General features: G+C 60.6%; 2 protein-coding genes across 3 annotated transcripts; one reads left to right on the top strand and one right to left on the bottom strand.

Annotated features, from left to right (window-relative positions):
* Positions 1–458: 458 nt before the first annotated feature.
* RXFP4 (relaxin family peptide/INSL5 receptor 4) lies at positions 459–2362 on the bottom strand. The gene has a single exon (XM_090054198.1). The coding sequence runs from the start codon at positions 1753–1755 to the stop codon at positions 556–558; it is 1200 nt and encodes a 399-aa protein (XP_089910324.1). The 5' UTR covers positions 1756–2362; the 3' UTR covers positions 459–555.
* A 1460-nt stretch (positions 2363–3822) lies between these two features.
* Positions 3823–17503, top strand: ANKRD35 (ankyrin repeat domain 35). 2 transcript variants are annotated; one of them, XM_090054197.1, is made up of 13 exons: positions 3823–4129; positions 6182–6312; positions 6730–6818; positions 7365–7429; positions 8433–8490; positions 8954–9024; positions 9168–9274; positions 9538–9722; positions 10905–10942; positions 11867–14119; positions 14410–14499; positions 14828–14893; positions 15250–16873. In XM_090054197.1, exons 1-13 carry the CDS (start codon positions 3929–3931, stop codon positions 15310–15312), a joined length of 3417 nt encoding a protein of 1138 aa, XP_089910323.1. In that variant the 5' UTR covers positions 3823–3928; the 3' UTR covers positions 15313–16873. The 2 variants fall into 2 exon arrangements, with proteins under 2 accessions (XP_089910323.1, XP_089910322.1); XM_090054196.1 differs by having other exon boundaries at positions 3825–4129; positions 16731–17503.
* Positions 17504–17592: the final 89 nt, after the last annotated feature.

Raw genomic sequence — 17592 nt, forward strand, 5'->3', positions numbered from 1 at the left:
TTAGACTTTGAGACTGTTCGGAGTCCATCAGTGCCTGTGGAAGCCGGCGAGCGGGGAAGCCGGTGAGCTGGGAAGCCAGCCTGTTGGACTATGCTCCAGATCTAGGCTGCGTTCCTGCAGAGGTGGCAACTACAGAGCGACCAACCCACCTGGATTTCCAGCCCTGCTCCCGTGCACTAAGCCTGCCAGTTCTCTGCAGTCAGTGCAGGCTGGGGGGCCAAGAGATGTTTCCATTTGCAGAGAAGACACTCCTTCACCTGCACCCTGTGGTGCCATGCAGCATCCCTGAGGCTGGCGTGGGCTGGGGCTCGGGGCTGGTGCTGCGGGGACACGGCCCAGATTGGGAGATGCTTTGCCCTTCCTGAGGCAGCTGGAAGAAGGAGAATCCAAGCAGAAGAAACCTGCCCGGCCTTTAGGAGCTGGGACTTTGCCGGATGGCTGACTGGAAATGCCAAGAACCCACGACTGGCTAGATGCCAGCAGCGTGGGCACCAGCTCCTGGTATGGACGATGCCAGGAGCACCCAGTGGCTTCCACCACCGCAGTCCTGAGCTTTCATTCAGCAGCTTCCATCCCTGCCTCCCCAAGCTGAGCATTGTCCCTGGCTCTGGGATCCAGGACGGTGGTGCTGGTGGACATCAAGGTGTACCCCTTCTTGGCCCCCAGCACGGCGCCACTGGGGCTGTCTCGCGGGCTCAGGAGCACAGCGACCGGCGGCTGCTCCTCCCGTGGGCAACAGAGGCAGGCAGGCACAGCCAGCAGCTTCCCGCAGACCTCCTTCAGCGCCTGCCGAAATTCCCGGCGCATGAGGCAGTAGAGCACGGGGTTGAGGCAGCTGCTGCTGTGCGCCAGGCACGTGGTGAGGGGGAAGATGTAGGTATGCAGCAGGTAGAAGCTGCTGTCCCACGGCACGGCCCGCAGCTTGACCAGTGCCCCCCAGAAGGTCACGGCCTGGTTGGGGAACCAGCACACGAAGAAGGCAGCCACCATCAGCCGCACTGAGGCGGCCACACGGTCCCGGTGCCTGCAGTGAGCCCGGGCACCGACACGGTGCCGCCGGAGGAAGCCGAGGAGCAGCAGGTAGGAGACAGAGATGGCGGTCAGCGGCCCCACGAAGGCTAGGAGCACCTTCTGGAGGTGGTAGAGACCCAGCCAGCGTTGGCTGGGGAACTTGAGCAGGCAGAGCCGCTCCCCGGCCACCTCTCCCACCGTGGCGAAAACCGTGGTGGGTGCCGTGGCCCCCGCAGCAGCTGCCCACAGGCCGGCAGAGATCCAGCGGGCCATGGCGGGCATCAGCTTGGGGCCGGGCCTGACGGCCGAGGCCACAGAGCAGTAGCGGGCCACGCTCATGGCGGTGAGGAGGAAGGCGTTGGCGTAGACGCTGAGAATGGTGAGGGTGAGGACCAGCTTGCACATGGCCGGGCCGAAAGGCCACCGGAAGTCCAGCGCCGTCTCCACGGCCCAGAAGGGCAGCGTCAGGGCGAAGTGGAAGTCGGCCAGCGCCAGGCTGAAGACGAAGACATCGATGGCAGGGCCTGGTCGGGCCTGGCGCGCCCGCAGCAGGTAGAGCACCAGCCCGTTGCCCAGCAGCCCCGCACCGCACACGGCCGAGTACACCCCGGAGACCAGCAGCCGCAGGGCCCAGATGCCATCGGCCGGCAACGCGCCTCCATCGCTCAGGTCCCAGGCGCCCAGGAGGGAGCCGTTCCCGGAGCTGTTGAGCCAGCCAGACTCCTGACTCCTGCCCGCTGGCATGCTTCCCGCCTGGGACGTACAGCGCTGAGTGCACGGTTCTTAGCTCACCTCTAAGCCGGCGTGATCCAGGGGGTGGATCCTGGCTCTTGGGTGAGGGTCAGGGATCCTGCATCTCTCCTGGAGCAGGATCTCTGGCGGGATCCCAGCCACTGCTTGCTTGAAGGCAGGACAGCCCCGGCCAGCCCTGGCCTTATCAAGGGGCCGGGCCCGCGGGAGGGGCCGCGCAGGTGACTTCCCCCCACCCTGAACAATCTGTTCAGATGTTTATCTAATGCTTATCTGGAGCAAATGTCAAGGCCCAGCTATAAAGCAGGCGGGCAAGCCAGGTAGGAGGGCAGGGCCCCCGGAGCTGTGTGGCACGGGTAGTATCTCGCCCCCGCAGGGGTAAATAAATGCCCCTGGAGGTGTCCAAGAGGCTTGTTCACCAGTAAATGCCCCAGTTGGACTCTGCCAGGATCCCCAAGCTGCTGCCCACATGGGGCCAAGGCTCTCTTTGCACCCAGGGATCGCCAGCGGGAAACGGACCTGCTGTGCTAGGCACTGTACGTACCTGTCGCCAGAGTTGCTGCCTCCCAGGGGCATCATGGCCAGACTCGTGCCCCAGGGGAATTCATGGGACAGGAGGTGTGACCACAGTTCACTGCTGTTGTGGGGAGATGTCGCTGCCTTTTTGGCCGCTGAAAGTCATAAGTCCATAAGAGCTGCCATGTGCCAAGACGTAGGTCTGTCTTGCCCAGGCTCCGACAGCAGAAGGGACAGTGACCTGGTCTGAGCAGGGTTTCCCCCTGTTCCTCTCCCTTGCAGCCTCCAGCATTGAAGGTTTAAGAGACTGTGATGTAGAGGCCGTGCCCCTCACTCCCGTGCACAATAGCTACCGACGTCCCTCTCCTCCAAGCATGAGCCTACCCCCTCAGTGAATCTGGCAAAGTCAACAGCAAAGAAAGGAGGTGACGTCCCCCCGCAGCACATCCCAGAGTCACATCTGTCTGCATCTCCGAGATTCAGCTTTAGTCTGATCCATGTAACCCCCAACCCCCGGATGCCTGGTTCTGGGTGACATGGACAGCCCCACTCCGGGCTCAGCCAGGACAGTTGACTCTTGCAGATGGGGAGAGTCCAGGGAGCGGCTCGATGTGTTCCTGTTCCTGTCGGACCCTGGGTATATTCCCCAAAGGGTCTCATCTCCCCTGGGACTCCCTGCTGCATCCCAAGGAGGCTGGCTGTGCTGGGATGGGGTGCCCAACCAGGGGCTGTGGGGGTGAAGTTTTGTGCCCGTGGGGCAGTGTCCCTTGATGCGGGGCGGATGTTTCCCTTGGTCGTAGATGCTTTAGGAACTCAGGGTTTCTCCTAGCCAGCCCTGGAGTGATGCCCCAACCTGGCAGCAGGGGGTGCTGGCACCCCGTATCTCTGATTCTCCTGGTCCCTACTGACTGCCCTGGAGCCTGTGTTTGGACATAGAGTCAATCCCTGCCTACCCTTACCCCCTTCGCCTCTCCCCTGCTGCTGCTGGCAAGCACAGACTTTTCCTTTATCTTGTGACGCTGTTGCGTGCTGGGTGGCTGCATTTCAGCAGCGGGCGCGGCCATCTGTGCCAACAGCACATGCTGGAGGTGCCAGGTGGGTGGAGGTCCATCTCTAGCTGCAGGAGATCAGGCTGGATGTCATTATTTTAACAGCCCAGGTTGTCCATGACTACCCCGGGGGGGCTCCTTATACAGGCCCTGCTCTAGCACCTCCGCAGCATCAGCATCTCTGCCTGCCCCAAACCCACGGAGGAGCAGCTGAGATGCAGGATAGGACCCAGAGGCAGTGACGGGTCCTGAGAGCCGAGTTGTGGCAGGGTGGAGCTTGCAGAAAGCCATGGGATAGGGGTTGGGGGTGGCCGGGGCGTGGGGGCCTGGCTGAATGTTGCACAGAGTTGTGTGTGCGTGTGCACGCCCCCGCGAGCCTTCCCCAGCTGCAGGGATGTAGCAGGACCCCCCAGCTCTGCTCAAGTGCAGTCTCTGTTGGGTCTGGCTTGGGGGGCAGGCAGGAACCATCCCTCCCTTCCCCCCCACTCCAGCACCCTGGGAGCTCCTGCTGTGGCCAAGCCCAGGCTGGGCCCAGAGCCAGTAGCACATGCAGGGAGGCAGAGGGAGGGGACACGGAGGGCTGAGCTCCTGGCGCCACCCCGATGCTGCACACACACCTCTCCCCACTTGGCAGCCTCTGGGGCACCGCTCCATGGCTGTCCTTCCCCCTGCCACCTCCCGGCCAGGGATCCCTGCCAGGCCTCTTGGCCCTGGGGTCCTCATGTGAGCCCCCCACGTGTTGGTGCCTGTCTGGACCTGGCAGCATGAAGAAGATGTTCTCCTGTTCCAGTTCACAGGTGGCGGTGAGTGATGCTGCGCCCAGGTCTGTCTCCCGGGGGTCACCCCAACAGGAGGCACCATGCCCCAGTGTGGTGCCACTCCATAGCAAAAGGATTATCCTGGCACTGGGGTCTGCTGCCTGCCCATGGGTGACTAGTCTGCTCTGCTAACTGGGAGAGAAAGGGGTAGTCCTAGGTTGATGGCAGAAGGCTCAGGTGCAGCACTGGTTCCCAGTATAAGGCTCTGGATGGCATACTGGCCAAGCCATAGAGGACAGTGGGGTCTCTGCGGAGCAGGGTGAGAGCTACCCAGGCTGATGACGGCATGGGCTTGTGTATGTCTGGGGCTGTGGGGGTGGAGGAGGAAGGATAGCCCAGTGGTTAGGGCACAGGTTGGGGAAGTCAGGGGATCCTGCTGTGCTACTGTTTTCCTGGGTGGCCTTGGGTGAGTCACTTAGTCTCCCCTGTGCCTCAGTTTCCCCCCTCTGGAAGGTGAAATGCTGCTTCTCTCTTCCCCCAGGTCTGTGGGCTGGGCTAGTGCCCCCAGCTTGGTGCTTGGAAATGGCAGGGTGGGCACCAGCACATGGTGCCTCTGCAAGGACTGGACCACACAACCTCTGGGGCTTAGAGCAGGTGGGGCAAGGGGCATCGGGGCCAGGATCCCCAGGATGGCAGGGGGATTTTGGGGTGCAGCCGTCTCCCTCAGAGCCACCTCAGCTCTAAGTCTGGGCCCAGGGGAGGGAGGGAGGGTAGCGGGAGGCGTCCCAACCTGACGGGCCAGACCGGCAGGGCTGCTTCATTATGCAGGCGGGTGATGTCGCAAAGCCGGGACCGGACCCCTGGGGCCAAGGCTGCACTAGAGAAGCCAGGGACGCGAGTGCGTCAATCCAGAGGGGCTGGTCCTCCTCCCCTCCCTGCCCCCTCCCTGCACATCTGGACAGGTGTGCTAGCCTCGGTCTCACCTCTTTCCTGGCATCCATGATAATAACAAGCCTCTGGGTCCTGCAGTGAGGCTTTGCCTCACGCTGGAGCATGTCACGATGCATTGGAAGGGCCTGTGTGTCCTCCTGCCCCCTGCTGGCTGGACTCAGACCTGCAGAGCTTAAGCTATGTGTCTTAAGCCCTATATAGCCAAGAGGCAGGGGATTCTCCACTGCCAGAGAATGGAAGGAGATTGTGCTTTTGCAGGTTGCAGGCAACTGAGGGGCTGCATCCCCCATTCACTTGGCACCAGGTTAGCAGAGGCTGGGGAATAGCTATTGTGTCTCCATGCGCCCAACAGCCTGTCGTCAGGGCAGCAGTGGGATGATTGCCCCCATTATACAGAAAGGGAAAGTGAGGCATAGGTCAGGGTGATGACTCCCTTGTGTTCACACTGGGAGTTGGGAACCCAGGAGTCTGGGCGGCCTTGCAAAACCAAGTCCTGATGCCAAGTCCGCCAGTTCCAACCCCTGGATCTCCCTCCCTGGGCAACCTGCTGCTTTAATCATTAGACCACACTGCCAGGCCCTTCCAGATGGGTTGGCCTGGGTGGTGGAGCCAGGAAGCAGTGATACCTCCCCTGGCCCAGCCAGTGGCAAGGATCACCCCCTGGGGTTCACTGCATAATGGGAACTGAAGCAACCCCCTTGTGCAACAGCCTCCACCTCCACACGCGTTCAGGGCGTGGAGTCATGTGTGGGGGCTGGCAGAGCTCCAGCTGGGGGTACAGGATAGGACCTGTGCCCCCAGATGCCTGGGTTCCCTGCCCTGCTTGGCCAACGGGTCTCAGGTCCGGGCTGGCTGAGAGCTCTTGCAACTCCATATTTGCTTTACACCCTCTCTGGATACCATATTTTCTAGCATAAAACGTGCCCAGGAATAAAATACCTTGCGTTTGAAAGGCGAAATGATGGGAAAAAATCTCCTTGTAATAAGTCACTGAATTGGGGCAGCAAGGGAAACTGAGGCGCAGAGAGACGGGAGTTGTCCCCAGTCATATCCAGATGAGCCCATTTTAAAGCCAAGGCTGGAGGGCTCCTGTGTTTAACCCAGATTCTGCCAGGCCCCAGGCTGACCCTCCCATCTCTGTTGCAGGTGGAGAGCTGGAACAAGCATGACCAGAAGCTTCTTGAGGCCGTGGAGAAGGGGGACGTGGTCCGAGTGGCCAGCCTAGCTGCCAGGAAGACAGCAAGGCCCACCAAGCTCAATGCCCTGGGCCAGTCCGCGTATGTACGGTTTCCTGTCCTCCTTGTTGCTGGGAGTGGGGATGGGGTATAGCAGGGTCCAGGCATCTTGCTGCAGACCTAGAGCCTCACCTCTGATGAATCCACACCCCAACAGAGGCTCTTGCTGCTGCTAGATATGCCAGCCAAGGCAAGGAGGAGAACGCAGGAGCCCTGGCTCCCTGGACTCTGGTTGGACCCCTACCCCTTGCTCCCATTCCCAAGGCAGAAATGGACCCAGGAGTCCTGGCTCTCTATTGCTAGCTGCCACTCTCCTGCTCAAGGCAGCAACAGAGCCCAGATGTCCTGAGCCCTGGGGCTTGTCCCACCACCCCCTCTGCCCACTCCCAGCAGCGCGGACCCCGGAGCGGTTTCTGGTCCCAGGCGCCCATTCATGCTTGCAGATCTGCTTCTCCACAGGTTCCACATTGCAGCCTCCCAGGGCCTCACTGAGTGCCTGAGCCTCCTGCTGAACCATGGGGCTGAGGTCAACCAGAAGAATGATGACGGTATGTGGGTGGATGGGGCTGATGGCTGGGCCATTGATCCACTGCTATCCTCCTGCTATGCTCCGACAGCCCCAGCCCTTGGCCACAGGGCGTCTGGGTGGACTTCAGTGGCTTTGGCTCAGGCCTTTAGGTTTAGGCCATCCTGGAGCATGTCCCTGGTGCAGCTGGCCTGGTACCCCTGTGTTTATGGGGCACCCACACATGCATGCCCACAACACACAGGCTCCCACTAGATGGTAGGGGATGGGGGTGCTGCACCATGCAAATCCCCTGCAGTTACCCATCTCCTGGCTTTGCACCCAGGGAGTCCCACCTGTGTCCTGGCACGGAGAGTGGCCAGAGCCATGTTTCAGGGGCTGGCATGACACCCCTGTGCCCCGCTGGGAGTGCTTCAGCCACGTGCTGCCCAGGGCTCAGGGCTTCCTGCAGTGCTGATGCCAGGGAGAGGTCAAACTGATGAATTTCGTGCCCACCCAGTGAGTCGCAGAGTCACCCGGCCACTCTCTGTGCCCATGGGGTGACACGTCCCCTTTGATCTGTCCCTAGGCAGCAGTGCGCTGCATCTGGCCACCATCGCCTGCCAGCCCCAGTGCGTGAAGGTGCTCCTGCAGGTAAGGAGGGCAGATGCACTCCCATCTGCCTTCTCCGCAGGGCCCGGGCACCTGGGTCCAAGCCCAGACGAGGTTTCTGCGGGAGAGGACAGGGATCAGGGGTCTCGGGCGGGTCTGGGATGGCAGAAGCATCCATGGGGGCTGGATCAGGATGAGGCTGGGGGCCAGGAGTCCTGGGTTCCCAAATCTAGAGTCCTAGCAGAGCTATACCAAGCAAGGTAGCAGGGAAGGGGAGTCCAGCCCCATCCTAGCTCAGTGGGGCCGATACCGATACCCATCTCTGGCATCAGGAATTAGTCACTTTGTTTCACGGCAGGGCCTGTCCTGGGGAGTTTCAGTGGTGCGGGGCTGGTGCAATGAGGCAGAACAGGTTTGCGGGAGGTGGGGGGCTGGGATCCTGCTCGACAGCTCCATAAACAGCCCCGTCAGTGCCGTGCGGTGCTTCCAGCCCCGGGGCGATGCGGCTTATTAATGAACCCAGCCCCAAGTGCAAGGGATAATTAACCCCTTTTTCCAGGGAGGGGAAAGGGGAGGGATCATGATGCCTTGAGTCAGTGGCAGGGCTGGGAATGAGGAGGCTGCTGCTTCCCTGGCCCCGAGAGTCCAGGGTGCCAGGTGCTGTACAAACCCAGCGGGAGAAAGGCCCTGCTCTGAGCCGCTTGCCACTGAAATGTTGGCAGGGAAGGGGGGATCCCACTGAGAGCTGGGGGTCAAGGGGCTTGCTCCAAGGTCAGGAAGGGCTGGCGAAAGAACCCAGGTGTCCTGCAGCCCAGCCACCCAGCTGGGTCACCAGGGTACATGGAAGTGCACCATTGGGTCTCCAGGGTACATGGAAGTGCTTGGCCACATCCCTTCCCTGGGATGGAGGGTCTGGCTAGCACTCACCCAGTGGATGGCATAGAGCAGAAGGCCTGGTTGGGGTTGGGGGGCACAGCCATTATCCAGGGCCCTGGCCTGTGGGCTGGGAGCCACCCATGCCAACAGCTCTGTGTCCCCCTTGCAGCATGGAGCCAACGAGGACTGCGTGGACGGGGAGAACCGCACTCCCCTGCACTGGGCCGGTGAGTTTGCAGGGGGCATCTTGCAGGGGCACGTCCACCATGGGGGGTTGAAGCTGTTCACCCCTGAAAAGGGCTCTAGAGGTGAGAGAGACCTGCAGCCAGCCTCCTATGCCAGCTAGTGAGACAGGGCACCTTGGCAGCTCCTGGCACCATGCCCTGTCTGGGCCCACCCCTGGCTTCAGTGACCTGCAAGGTCTGAAGCCTGGTGCCAGACTGGTCTCCCTCAGACAAAGCTTTTTGGAGGGGAATGCATCACCTGGGGCTCCCATCACCCAAAGAGCCCCCCAGTGCAAAGCAACCCACTCTTCTAGGGGTCTCGGGTGATGAAGATTGGGGGAAATGCCTATTGCTGCTCCCCACTCCACTCCCAGCCCCTGTGAGTGAAGCGCTTTGTCTCCACAAGCTGTGGGCAGGCTGGGGGTCTGGATGGCCTAACCCCTGCCCCTTTTCTTCTGCTCTGCAGCCCACTCTGGATGTGCCTCCAGCGTGCTGCTGCTGTGTGATCATGAGGCCTTCCTGGATGTCAGTGATAATGTGAGTGCCGGGGTGAGGGGCTGAGGAGTCCAGGCCCTTGGGGGCGATATAAGGACCTGGAGACTTGGCTTGCTGTGGGGGTGCTGGGCTGCCTGGCACTGTGGGTGCAGCCCCCCCATGCCAACTGCTCCATCTCCCCGCAGAGTGGACAGACACCCCTGATGATTGCAGCCCAGGGGAACCACGCAGCCATCTGCTCTCAGCTGCTCCAGAGAGGGGCCAAGGTCGACCTGGCTGACAAGGATGGGAAGTGAGTCTGTCATGGGCTGGGGAGGATGACCTTGGAGACCACCCAGAGAATTGTGGCAAAATTTCCCAGAAGCTTTTGCTTCAGGGAGCCGTGTCAGGCATGGGTTTGGGGTGGCTTCATGGGTGTTATAGGCTGGCAACGTCCCTGCTGCTCCCATGGTACCCAGAAAAGCATCCTGGGCTGAGATAGTGTGGGCCAGTGGGTCTCCATGTACTCGGCCCTGAGGGGTCCTGACCGAAGCTCCACTCTCTGTCTCCTCTCAGGACTGCTCTGATCCTGGCCTGCGAGAAGGGCAGCACGGAGCTGGCGCACCTGCTCCTCAGCCACGGGGCGGACGTTGCTTTGGCAGACAGGTTGGGCCACGATGCCCTGAATCATGCTACACGGGCTCAGAGCCGTCCGCTGCAGAGGCTACTGCGTCGGGCGCTGAATAAGAAGAAGAGGAGAGGTGAGGAAAGGGGGCATGCCCTGCCCCTTCTGCACCCGGAGAGCCCCCCTTGGCCCACCCATGGCAGAAACCAGCTCCTGAGCTGGGTGCGAGTGGGCACACCATGCTTGCTCCCACCTCAACATGGTTTAGCTGAGTCCCATCTGTCCTCCTGCTCCCAGATGCACAGACCCTCCCAGGCAGGCCCGGCACAGGGCTGCAGGTGAATGCAAGAGCCACGTGTCCCTCAGGACACGCTTCTTCCAGCTGAGGGCTCCTGCCCAAAAGCAGCTGAAGCCTTTGGATTTAGACTGATCGCGTGGATTTGGATGATAAGCAGGGGCCCCCTTGCTTCCAGCTGCTCCATGCGGTGCTGTGGGCTGCTTGCTTCTCCTCTCCTGCCTTTCCCTGCCTGCTGGTTGGCTTGGTCCCTTTGCAGGGACGGCTCCAGACTCCGACAGTTTCCCCAGCTGGTTTTGATTTCTCAGAGCCATATCCGGCCTTGGCAGCACTTAGCCACATGTCGTATCCAGAGGCTCTGGTCGTCCTGCCTGCTAGCCAGGCATTTCCATGGCAATGAGGCAGCGGGACAAAGCAAATAAACTCCCCCCACCACTGACCCAATATTCCAGAAAGAGCCCCGGAAAGTTTTGCTGATGAGAATAACAGGGTCTGCAGCAAGGGAAGCCCAGGTTTGCAGCTACAGCACAGGAGGGGAAGTGAGAGTTTTGGGCTCCTGGTGCTGCAGCTGAAATATTGCCCATGTTGTTCTCTAGTGCTGTGCCTCAGTTTACCTGGAAGCTCTTAAAGCAAGGAAGCCGGAGGTGGAGCTCCCAGATCTCGGGTGGGATGTTGTCTAATCCTCAGGATGAAAGAGGGGACTCCTGGGTCCCCCACTCAACTCTAGGCAATTCCAAGGGGTAGCAGCTAGGAGTTGGGACCCCTGGGGTCCCTACCCAGCAGTGGGCATGGATATGCGTCCAGTGGCTGGGAGCTGTGTTGCAGGACTCCTGGGTTTGATATTTGTTTTGGCTTAGCCAGATTTGCTGGAGCAAGTCCTAGCCCTTGTCCCACATTGTGACCTGCCTTGCTAGCTAGGCTCCAGCTGGGACGCAGAGGCCGGGTGCTGCCCCAGCGCCTCCCCAGTCTGGGCTCTGTGTAGCTGTTTTGCTTTCCTCTGAGGTTTTCTATTCCCTCCTGCAGAGGCCAGAGCCAGCCGCCAGTCAAGCAGCAAGACACAGGTAAGAGCCTGCGGATGCAGCTGAAGCAAGCGTGTTGGCAGAAGCCAACAAAGTCTGCAGCTCTGGGGGTTGGATGAACCAAGGATGCCCAGAACTGAGCGGCCAGGGCTCCTCTGGAAAAGCCAGCTAAGAGCTAAATCAGCTGATTGACCCAGCTTGAACCCAAAGGGTTAATAACCCCCTTCACTTGGCTCCCAGCAGGGTCTATTCCTGGGTGCTGAGTGGCAGCACCCTTCTGGGTGGATGCAGGAGGCAGCATCTGCCAGCACAGCTGCTACTTGGAGCAGAACATTTCCTGCAGCACAGCTGCGTCTACACTAGGGCACCAAACACCATGGCATTGCTGCCATAGTTGGAGCAGTAGCACCCCCCACAGCGTAGAATTTACCCTGGAGGAGCCTTCTGTTACTAACCTCCGTAGGATAGGGGGTGCCTAGTTTCGTTGCAAAGTATGCAAGGTGCTGTACACACACACAGGAGGAGTGTAACATCCAGGGCAGGAGGAAGAAATGATGATTAGCCCTGCTTGCCAGAAGGGGAAACTGAGGCCAGGAGAGATACAGGGACCCATAATAGGAACATCTGGGCATCTGTTATGCCGAGGTGGCCAACCTGCAGCACATGTAGCACAGGCGGCATGGGAGGCCTCTCTGTGTGGTACGAGGCAGATCCTAGAGGGAACAAGCAGAAGGAAGCAGAAAGTAGGGCAACAGTTCAGACAGGGAGCATAGGGCTGGGAGCAGAAAGCAGAGCAGCCGATTGGGAAGGGAGCACAAGGCAAGGAGCAGAATGCAGAGCAACCTATCGGGCAAGGGAAGGGGATCGGAGCGTCACTCAGGGTTGCCTCTGCCATCCTCCTTAACCACCGCCTCCTCTTCCCTTTCCATTCGGGTCCCTGACTTCTGGGTTTCTGTGGCATTTCAGGTGGTGGGAGGAAATGTCCTGGCGAGCAGTGGCAGCAGCCTGACCCTGCAGAGCGAGGGGACCACCGAGGATGACGGGGACGTCTCGGAAGACCTGGACGCGGAGGAGTGGCGGTGCCGCTATGAAGACGAGCAGGCACGGGCGCAGCAGCTGGAGTGGCAGCTGGCCAGCAAGGTGCAGGAGTGCCAGGCGCTGGCCAAGGGCTGCCGGGCCATGAGGGAGCGCGTCTGGGACCAGGTGCAGGAGCTGGACCAGCTGCTGCCTGAGAGGAAGAACCAAGCCGGTGCCATGCCCTGCCACCACTACAGCCAGGACGCCACGGAAGAGGATTACTACTTGAACCTCTTGACCGAGCAAGTGCAGGGGCTTAAGAGGAGCCAGCAAGAGGCCGGGAAGGGTGGCCGCACCAGGCTGAAGTGGCCTGGAGAGGAGGAGGAGGAGAAGAAGCGCCACGAGGAAGAGCTGAAGCGGCTGCAGGGAGAGGTGGCCGCGGCGCTGGAGGAGAAGGCAAGTGCCCTGCGGCGGGTGCAGGAGATGGAGGGCCACCTGGAGAACATGCGGGCCGTCCTGGCCGTCTACGAGACCAAGAAGCGCACCCAGAGCGAGATGCTGGAGGAGCTCCAGGCCCGGGTGGCCGAGCTGGACAAGGACAACCAGCGGCTGCGGGAGCTGCTGGCCCAGCAGCAAAATGAACAGAGGAGCCCTGACCGGGCGAGGTCCTGGCCCGCCAGCGGTGAGGAGCTGGACCAGCTCCTGTCCTGGATGCAGGGGGAGTGTGCCCAGCTGGACAAGGAGAAGGGCATGGTGTTGGCCAAGAACAAGGGGCTGAAGTGGGAGGTGGAAGAGGCCCTGCGGGGCAAGCTGCACCTCGAGGTGGTGCCTGCCGGAGCCGTGCGGAAGAGCCTGGCAGCCTGGGAGAAGATGGTGGTGGGCCTGGAGCGCCTGTTGGCCAGGATGGCGGCCACCAACGCCAGCTTCCTGGAGAGAGCCAGGCCTCTGCAGGCCGCCGTCTTGGCACCTCCGCGCGAGGACCCACCGGCAGGGGCGGTCAACGGCATGGCGGTCTCCCCAGCTCAGGAGCAGAGCAATGGCTTCAGCCGCCATGAGGAGAATCACGTCTTTGGGGATGAGGCCAAGCCCCTGTCTGAACTGGAGAAGGGCAGGCTGGTCAAGGCCCAGAACCAAGATGGCGCCAGTTGGCCGCTCCGGCTGAGGCCCAGGAACAGCTTGGCGGAGGCCAAGAACCGCGCCAGGCGGAGGAGCTCGGACCTCGAGAAGGAGGTGCTGGACCTCAAGCAGAACAACGGCAGCCTCCTCCACGAGCTGACCCAGCTGGGCAAGGAGCGGGAGAAGCTGCAGGAGGAGCTGCGGAGCCTGTGCGAGCGGCCCCAGGGCGATGGGGCACCTGGCGCTGACCCCGAAACCGTGGTCGAGGAGCTGAGGCAGAAGGTGGCCTTGCTGTCCCAGGAGCTGTCGAGCGAGAAAGAGGAGACCAAGAATCTGCGGCTGAGGCTGGAGGCCCAGAGGAAGGAGATCGTGCTTCTCCGGGACGGCTTCTTGCAGCAGATGGGGGAGGCGGGGGGCACGGGCGGCCACAGCCTGGGCCCCTGCATCCTCAGGGAGCTGCACTGGAAGCTGGACAGCCTGGTGAAGAAGCACAATGAGGCCTTGCAGCTGGTGTCGGAGATGGAGGAGGATTGCCAGGCTCCCGCCATGCCATGCAAAAGCCCCGCTCACACCAATGGCCATCAGGAAACAGAGAACGCCAAGGACGACCTGCCAACGGCGCCCTGGCGGCTGGCGACTGAGCTGGAGCGTGACCTGGGTGAGGCGAAGGAGGCGCTCAGGGCCGTCCGGGCTGGCCTGGGCAGTCGGGGCCAGGAGACGGCCAAGCTGAGCAAGCTGCTGGAGAGCCTGGCCGGGAAAACGGCCGAGCTGCGTGCGGAGGAGGAGGCCGCCCTGAGGAAGCACGACAAAGCCCAGCGGGACCTGGCACTCCAGGCCGAGGCACTGGAAGAGGAGCTGAGGGCCCTGGAGAAGCGGTATGAGGAGGCGGTCAAGGAGTCGGCCCGCTGGGAGGAGGCCACCCTGGCCGAGAGGCAGAAGAGCCAGGAGCTGCTGGCCAACACAGCGGAGCAGGAGCGGGAAGCCAGGGTGCTGAGGGACAAGGCCACGCAGCTGCAGTGCACGGTGGAGAAGCTCAATGAGAGGGTGGAGGAGCTGGCCAGGGCCTGCCAGGACAAGGAGGGCAAGGTGAGGCCCAAGGAGGGTCCAGAGCCCCAGGGCCTGGCTTGCACGTTGGACCAGCACATGTTGGAGCCAGCAGAAGGGCTCTGTGGGGTGTAGGTCACAGCAGCACTGTCCTGCCCCCACCACGGCTTTGGCCTATGAAGGGAGGGAGAGGGACGTTTGCTGCAAGGTAGAAGTAGGGGTGGGGGGAGTCTCCAGCTGGTGTGGACTGGCCGAGGCAGTGCCCCCAGTTCAGCCCAGTCAGGGGAGCTACCATCCTGCCCCTGAGTGTTTTCCCTGCCCTCACTCTGCAGATTAAGAAGCTGCTGGAGGAGACGGAGAAGCTCTCGGCCGAGGTGCTGTCCTTCCGCAGCCAGAATGCCCAGCTCCAGCTGCAGATGGAGGTGGGTACTGGGGTCCCGTGCAAGACAATGACTGCCCCAGCACTGGGAGCTGCAGTGGGGGGTGCAACCAAGGTACAGGCTCAGCTCATCTGTCCAGGGCGTGGATGCCCAGCCAGGTGCTACCGCAGCTGCTGGAATCTCCCATGTTGCATTCACCGTGCTGCTTCGGCTTTGAACAGCTGCATGGCCAAACAGATGGGCTTTTCGGAGACGGACTTTCTCTTCCCATGTGGACATACAGCTCTGAGCTCCAGTGACAGCTTGCTCCCCTTGGGCAAACAGGAATGACTGGTATATCTCAGCTCACAACCATATTTTTCCCTCTCAGGTTCAACAGAAAAATCACCAGGACATAGTTGCTGTCTACAGAACCCACTTGCTCAATGCTGCCCAGGTAGGTACCGTCAGCTGGGGTGGACTGGGGGCAAAGCTAGCAGGGTTTGGAGCCAATCCAGACAATATGGTTTGCCTCTCGTGGGATTGTGGGGCTGTGTCCAGCACCCTGCAGCCATTGCAAGATTTACTGCAGAGGTTTAAAAATTGGGGTCTTGGCAAGCCCAAGGGAGTGGCTGTAACCTCCTGTGCCCTCCAGGTGGGGGTTTGGAGTGGGGCACCAAGGAGGGTAGGCTGGGGTTAGACTCATCCAGACACATGTGGCCTGCCAACTTCAGAAGAGAACGTGTGAGCAGGGAGGGGAGTGAGGCAGCGAGGGCCCTGTGGTGATGGGACACGGGGTTTCCTCCGGCTCAGGGCTTCATGGACGAAGAGGTTCACGCGATGCTGCTGCGGATCCTGAAGACGCCGGATGACTGAACGGGCCACGGGCCTGGGATGTCTCCTGTCAGCCAATGAGTGTCTGTGTCTCTCTCCTTATCTCCCCTGGTATCAGGGCTGGATCTGCCAGGGCCCCTCCGACACCCATCTGGTGCCCGCACACTGGCCTGGCTCGGAGCTGTACAATGGCTTTGCTTTACACACTTCACAGATGAGCCATCCTTTCTGGGTTACCTCCCAGCTCCCCCTCATCCTGCAGCCCCTGCTTCTTCCTGGCACATTGGCAATACACAGCAGCATGCTCATTTTGTGCCTAGCTTGAGCAATAGATCTAAAATGCTAAAACTGGCAGCTCTGCTTCTGTTTCGATCCAGCACAATCCTGGCCCTGGGAGTGGGTCCTGGCTTGTGTCTCACTGCTGCCCTAACAGTGAGAGTGATCAGTGCCAATGAACCTGTTATGCAGCACTGGGAAATGGCCAGCAGGAGGCAGTGAGATCCATGGAGCTGTAGCAGTAGCCTGCTTTTTTGGAGCACTGCCTTACAGCTCCCCTGAGGTTTCTCAGGTGCTGGAGATCTTAAGGGAGGCTGGCTGACCTGGGCCAAAGGAGCCCTGGTGCCAGGGCTGTAGCTACAGAAGGGCCAGAGTAGGCTCTGAAATGCCCTGTATGTGGGTGAGGGGTGGATGGGAATCTGCTGTCAGGACTAGCTCAGAGATGTGTCCTAGACCCCTTACTGCCAGCAACTATGAGAGATTCTCCTGTAGCATGAGTGACAGGAGCTTTTGGAGCAGGGATGGCAGTGGTGTATATGCACAGACACACACAGGTTCTGGTTTCCACCTGCCCTGCCCTGGGGATGGATGACAATCACAGGCCTTTTGCCCCAGCCTGGAAGTGACCTGCAGCATCTCTCTCCTGCCCCACCTGCTTCCTGATACCTGGAGTAAATTCCCAGCTATTGACATGATCCCAGGCCAGGGAAATCCCCCCACGGCCAGACCAGATACCACAGCCAAAGGGCCTTTGCACACAGTTTGATGTCCCCCCACTCATGCTGAGACCCTTGCAATGCTGGAGGGAGCAGGGGTGGTCACAGCAGCTTGGGGTGTGAAGCCAGGGGCTTGCAGACCAGGCCGATGGCTTTTAGAGTGAGAGGGTGGCTGGTGAGCGCAGGTTTCCTTCGCTGAGCAGACTGGCAGCATCCACTCAGTGGCAAAAATGGGAGAACCCAAGGTGAAGCACTGAATTCCTTGGGTGGCTCAGCAGGGAGCACTCTCTCCCCTTGCTCCATGCTGCCCCAGGAGCCTAGTCCATGCTCCAAATCAACCTGCGCTAAATAAACCGACTTCGATCTCATCTCGTCCGACTGGAGCATCGTTGTCACTGCGTGTGCTGGGCCTGTCTTGCCTGCGGTCCTGGACGGTGTGACCCACACCCTGTCTCTCCCTGTCGACAGTTCCCGCTGCGGCCTTCCCTGGTCCCTGCAGCACAGCTTGCCTGCGGTCACCGGCTGTCTAACTGGCAATATCCCTCGATGCTGAGCGACGTGGGAAGGAACTGGGTCGCAACCCTCCCATGGCAGCTCCGGGTTGGGCCTGTGTCCTGGCAGCAATGATCTCGTGCAAGGATCTGGCTCGTGTCTCAGGATCAGGACTCGCACCCCACGTGGAAAGAGACTTGTACCCCGGGACACTGAAGTGACGATTGCTCGCCTCTGGGTTTGCTTTGGTCTCTGCCTCCCAGGGCACCGGGGATCTAGCCAAGAGACATCTAAAGGACCTGAGATGTCATGGGATCTGCTCCCTGCCATGTGAATTGCCACCATGATAATAGCTGCTAGGACAGCCTGGCAGTGTTGGGGAGGGGGACCTGAGTTACCTGGCTCTGCTTGTCCTCGCAGTGTGTCTGAATCCATGTCCTGTGCCTCTCTGGGCCTCAGTTTCCCTCTGTGTATCTTGTCTATGTCAAATGTGGGTCCTGTGGGGGGATTTTTTTCTGGCTACATGTGTTTTTTTTACATGCCCAGCACCCAGGGGGGCCCAATCTTGCTTCTGAGGGTCTCCAGTAAGAAATAATCTGGAAAAGAAACAAGAGCCCAAATCCTCTCTGCTGGACTGAATCAGCCTCACTGCCCCAAAGTCAGGCTGGACTTGACAGGTCTTCCCCAGCACTGGAGCCAGCCCAGGGTCTTTCCCTTTCATGTCTAACATAGTCATTAAAGTGCTGCAAAACTGCATTCACCTCTCTGGACATTCTGATTTCCCTTGGGGTACTCCAGACAGACCCCGTGGCCTTCTGTTTCTTGTGAAATTCATGGT

This window comes from Crocodylus siamensis, chromosome 6, assembly GCF_052110815.1.
Source record: "Crocodylus siamensis isolate JL-2025a chromosome 6, ASM5211081v1, whole genome shotgun sequence".
NCBI classification, from domain to species: domain Eukaryota; kingdom Metazoa; phylum Chordata; order Crocodylia; family Crocodylidae; genus Crocodylus; species Crocodylus siamensis.